Consider the following 5010-nt stretch of genomic DNA (forward strand, 5'->3'; position numbering starts at 1 on the left):
TCAAGTTTTAAACCAAAGTGATTTCTGCTTTGTGAACAACACATGAACCACCTGCACCCGGATTTGCTTGGTCTTGATCCCATAAATGATGGGATTGAGCATAGGTGGGGCAAGCATACAAACATTAGCCAACAAGATGTGTGTATGAGGTGGAATGTGGCGTCCAAACCGTTGAGTAAGGATTGTGAAGATTCCAGGCCCATAAAAAAGGATGATGACACAGATGTGGGAACCACAGGTGTTGAGGGCTTTGTGGTGAGCATCTTGAGAAGGGATGTGGAAGACAGCATGGAGAATCAGCACATAGGAAACAAAAATTAGCACAACATCTAAAACCACTGTTAACATTAGGATGGAAAATCCATACCAGATGTTCACTCTAATGTCATTACAAGCATATTTGGCCAAGCCAATGTGTTCACAAAAGGTGTGTGGAATGGTATTATTTTGGCAGAAAGTCAATCTTTTCAAAAGAAATATTATGGGGAAAAGTGTACAAAAACTTCTCAGAAAGACAGTCACACCGATTTTCCCAATCAGTGCTTGTGTAAGAATAGTGGTGTATCTCAGTGGGTAGCATATGGCAATGTAGCGGTCAAAGGCCATCACCAGCAATATCCCTGACTCAGACATGAAAGTGCAATGCATGATGAAGAACTGAGTGATGCAGCGATCCAAGGAGATCTCCCCAGCATGGAACCAGAAGATGGCCAAGGCCTGGGGTACTGTGCACGTGGAGAGGACAACGTCTGCTCCGGCCAGCATACAGAGGAAGAGGTACATGGGTTCATGGAGGCTGCGCTTTGTGAGGATAATGCAGATGAGCAAGCTGTTCCCAAGCAAGGCAATGACGTAGGAAATGAAGAAGGGGATGGAAATCCACATGTGCTGGTCTTCTAGCCCAGGGATACCCAACAACTGGAAGACCCTGTGACTAACAGCAGTGTGGTTAAAGACAGTCATGCCTGGAGCAGATGATCTGGGATCTCACTTTCTGTTTATAAAGATATGAACATGCATACTTTTTTTAAAAAAGATTTTATTTACTTGAGAGAGAGAGAGAGAGAGAGAGAGAAAGACCATGAGCAGAGGAAAGCAAATGGGGAAGGAAAAGCAAATCCTGCTGAGCAGAAAGCCGACATGCAGCTCAATTCCAGGACCCTGAGATCATGAACTGAGCCTAAGGCAGATACTCAACCAACTGAGCCACTCAGGCACCTGGAAAATGCATATTATTTTTAATATATTCTTAAGGGGAATTATTCTAATATCCTTTGTGAATATTAGAACTGTTGGCATATCTCATACTCTTCATCTTCTTAAACATACAAATAGAAAATATGCAAAAAAAAAGAAAATATGCAAAGATGAAGGATATGATGTGTGCCTCAATGAGTGACAACCAACTATACTCACCTCCAACAAATCAAAATCAGAGATATTATTCTATGTATCTCACTTTCAAATAGAGGATTATACATAAGTAGAAAAACTCATTATCATTACTAGGAAGAATGCAAAAGATACTTGAAATTGACTAATTTATCAGAAGAGAATCAGCATAAGAAAAGGTGAATATACTGCATAAACATGCACAGTACGTTTATGAAACATTTCTAGCCTTGGGTGACAGGTGCATAGGAAGTGCTTAAGAGGCCAGAAGGGGTGCACAGTCAGTGAAGGGCCTTGATCACAACTTCATACTTAGACCTCACCCATGTGGCAGCCATTATATGTCTTGAAGATTTATTGGAATAGTAATTGCCGAGAAATTGGATACTAAGAGGTAAGTTGTGTCCTAGGAATAGGATAGATCTGAATGTAATATGGTCACAGAAGAATTAAACTAGTATTTCCTAATCATCATTTTAGGTCAGGGACTGCAGTATGCACGTTGCATGTGGCGTTTTGTATACTCTCCCTGTAGGGAGCAGACATCCACTCTAGGAAGTAGATATGGCCTCTATTTCATGCCTAAAAAAGGACTTAAAATTTTTTAAAAAAGAATTTAAAAAAATAAATGACTGAAAGTTGAAAAAGAAAAACATTATCTCTAGGGGCGGGTGTGGAGCACTTGATATTTGGAAGACTCTCCTGATAGAAGTTAACACGTAATTTTACCATTTGCTTCCTAGCATTCACTAACTTTCCTTCATTCATTAGCTTAATTATTCAGCAAGCTAATTTGGAGCACAGGCTATTTTTCAGGCATCTGTCCTAACTGGGCTTATGGACTGAGAAAGTGGTGGGTATGGAAGCAGATGGGTTCAGTAAAATTTTCCAGGTATAATGGGCTCACAGGGTACCCCCTGAGAAGACAGCTATGTCTAATTCCATTTTCACCAGAATGAAGAAGAAATGAAGCCAATAATAAAATATCCTCTTCCCGGGGTTTCTGAAGATATTAAATGAAGAGGCATCTTAAAATATCTAGCTCAGGGGCTAAGATAAATCTTATACTTGATAACATTATTTCTTCCACTCCAGCTCCCTCTTTTGGTGCCTTGATTTTTCTTTCTGTGGAGGAAAATTGGCTTCGAGTTCTCACACCTGCAGAGATGCCCTGGGTCCTTCCCCAAAGTCCCCTCCAATATCCGGCTTGGGGGAGTTGACTAGTTTGCTGCCTTTCTCAGAGCTCCTTTCCTGATTTTTCAGGAGGGGTAAGTAAATGCATTTCCATAGTCTAAGTAACTGCATTTTCTGTTTTTCTCATCTCCAGTCTAATTATTTAGGCATCTACCATTTGATAGGATTGCTTTTCCTGGTTTGTCACCCCTCAGGAACTTCCATCTGGCCCATGCATCCCCAGCTCCCCTCCCAGACCTCACTTTCCACATCTGCTAGAACCAAACAGATTTGTGCCACTGGTCTTTACCACTCCTTGTCCACATGTATCAATAGCCCCTAAGGGTCCTGTCACCTCTGGCCTGTCAGGGACAGAACACCAGTCCAGTCCTTACCTCAATCTGGAAACTTCACCACTCCTAGATATCTAATTCACTCACCAGCCTTACGCTGAACATCCAGGAGCAGATGATATGAGATCCTTAATAAAATTCAGCTTGTAGGTTAGGAGTTGAGCTGTTTATACTCTTTTGTGGAACCCTGGAGGGAACATTTACTTACACTGGGGCTCCAGGGACAGAGCCAGTCTCCACCAGCCTCGCCTTATTCCCAAAAGGGCTGGGTCTCTAAAACCATTTACCATCTACCTCCCTTCCTTCTGACCCTCTTCTCGCTTGCTTTTCTCAAGATTCTCTGATAGGAAAGCTTTTTCCACCTAATCTAGCCTTGCTAGAGGCCTATTTAATGAATATTTAACTCATTTTCAGAGGGAACATAGGGACAGCTAGGTGGCTCAGTGGTTGAGCATCTCCCTTTGGCTCAGGTGGTGATCCCAGGGACCTAGGATCAAGTCTCATATTGGCTCGCCACAGGGAGCCTGCTTCTCCCTCTGCCTATGTCTCTGCCTTTCTCTGTGTGTCTCCCATGACTAAATAAAATCCTTAAGACAAAACAAAACAAAGGGAATATAAAAACTTATAAATAATATGTACTAATGATTTCTATTTATAGTTTTGTTCCTCATAAAAAGAATTAGGTATACTTATCCTCTGGATTTTAATAAGTCGTAAATTTTAGAATCATGAATAATGATGTTGTACTATTGCCTAAGAGTATATAACCATTCATATACTCTTAACACACTTAACAGTTAGTGGAAGAGGTGTGAGTCTTGATTACCTTAGACATTTTTTTTTTTTATTGTATGATTCCATTTATATGAAATGTCCAGAACAGGCAAGTCCAGAAAGCAGGTTAGTGGTTTCCAGGGATTGGGGGTGATGGGAGTGACTGTGTCATGGGCATAGGGTTTCCTTTTGATGAAAAAATTAAATAGTAGCGATGGTTGCACATATTGTAAATGTCACTGAATTTTAAAATGATGAATTTTTATTTGTGTTTTACCGCAATAAAACTTCAGAAGAATGATTATGAGGGAGGGACAGAGGGAGGCTAAGAGAAGTAGCAGGGATGGGGACCGAGCAGAAATGAGTTTCAGTGGGTTAAGTGGAAGCCGTGGTAAATCCAAGATCCTCCCACTGTTGATGAGCTCAGGTTGACATGCTGCCTCTTTTAGTCAAGGCATTTCCTGGTCATTTCTGGTTCTGGAGCCAACTCCCACTTGCTCATCCTACATACGGATGCAGTTGGCGGCTTTCCTCCCCTCTTCACTACCTGCTTTACATTTGGGGTTCCTTGTTGCCACAGGACTCTCTACAAAGCAGACACTGTACTCTCTTGCTTGCCTCAGAACAGTAGTTCTGTTACTTCTTATTTCAAGATGTTAGTACAGCTTTCACTTGCTTAAATTGTAAATACTCGTAGTGATGAGAGGACACTCATTCAGGGATTCCCTGACCTCTTCCAGGTAGTCTATTAGAAACAATACAGAATCCCACGGAGAAAAAGACAAAATCACAGCCAATCTCCAGAGAGGCTATTGCTTATACAGCATCACCACCTGGAGTCGAGCATTCATAAGCATAAACTCCTGTTGGTTTTTCAGGTTTTCATTCATAGATTTTGAGAAAATAAACCCCATCTTGACCTGTGTTCTGGCCTTGGTTTCTTGGGCCTGGATGGTGGTGCGGATGTGTTAGAGGACACTCCCAAGGGTTAAAGGCAGAATCCACGCAGGATGAAGAGCTTCCTTGTGTTCCTGAGACCTTAAAACGGGCTATTGAATGCTCCAGCCCCTCTCAGCTGTGCAGTGATTCACAGTGGGAATGGGTATTTCTGAGGAGTGCAGGGGCTGCAAGTTCTAGGCAGCCTTCCCCCAGTCACCGCAGGGATCCAATTGCTGTAACTCGGGGATTTCCTGCACTGCTGTGCTGATTTCCACCGACTTCCACCGACAGGGCTCCGCGGCTTTCCCCAACTCCTGACGTGGATACGGGAGTGGCCAGGAGTCCCTGCAAGGAGGAGTGGCTCTCAGGGCGGGGGGCA

The 5010-nt window shown here is 42.6% G+C and overlaps 1 protein-coding gene across 1 annotated transcript; it reads right to left on the reverse strand.

Moving 5' to 3' along the window:
* On the reverse strand, positions 1 to 963 carry LOC121476117 (olfactory receptor 52B4-like). Its single transcript, XM_041729860.1, has one exon. The coding sequence runs from the start codon at positions 961 to 963 to the stop codon at positions 1 to 3; it is 963 nt and encodes a 320-aa protein (XP_041585794.1).
* Positions 964 to 5010: the final 4047 nt, after the last annotated feature.

Source organism: Vulpes lagopus, chromosome 15, assembly GCF_018345385.1.
Source record: "Vulpes lagopus strain Blue_001 chromosome 15, ASM1834538v1, whole genome shotgun sequence".
Classification (NCBI taxonomy): domain Eukaryota; kingdom Metazoa; phylum Chordata; class Mammalia; order Carnivora; family Canidae; genus Vulpes; species Vulpes lagopus.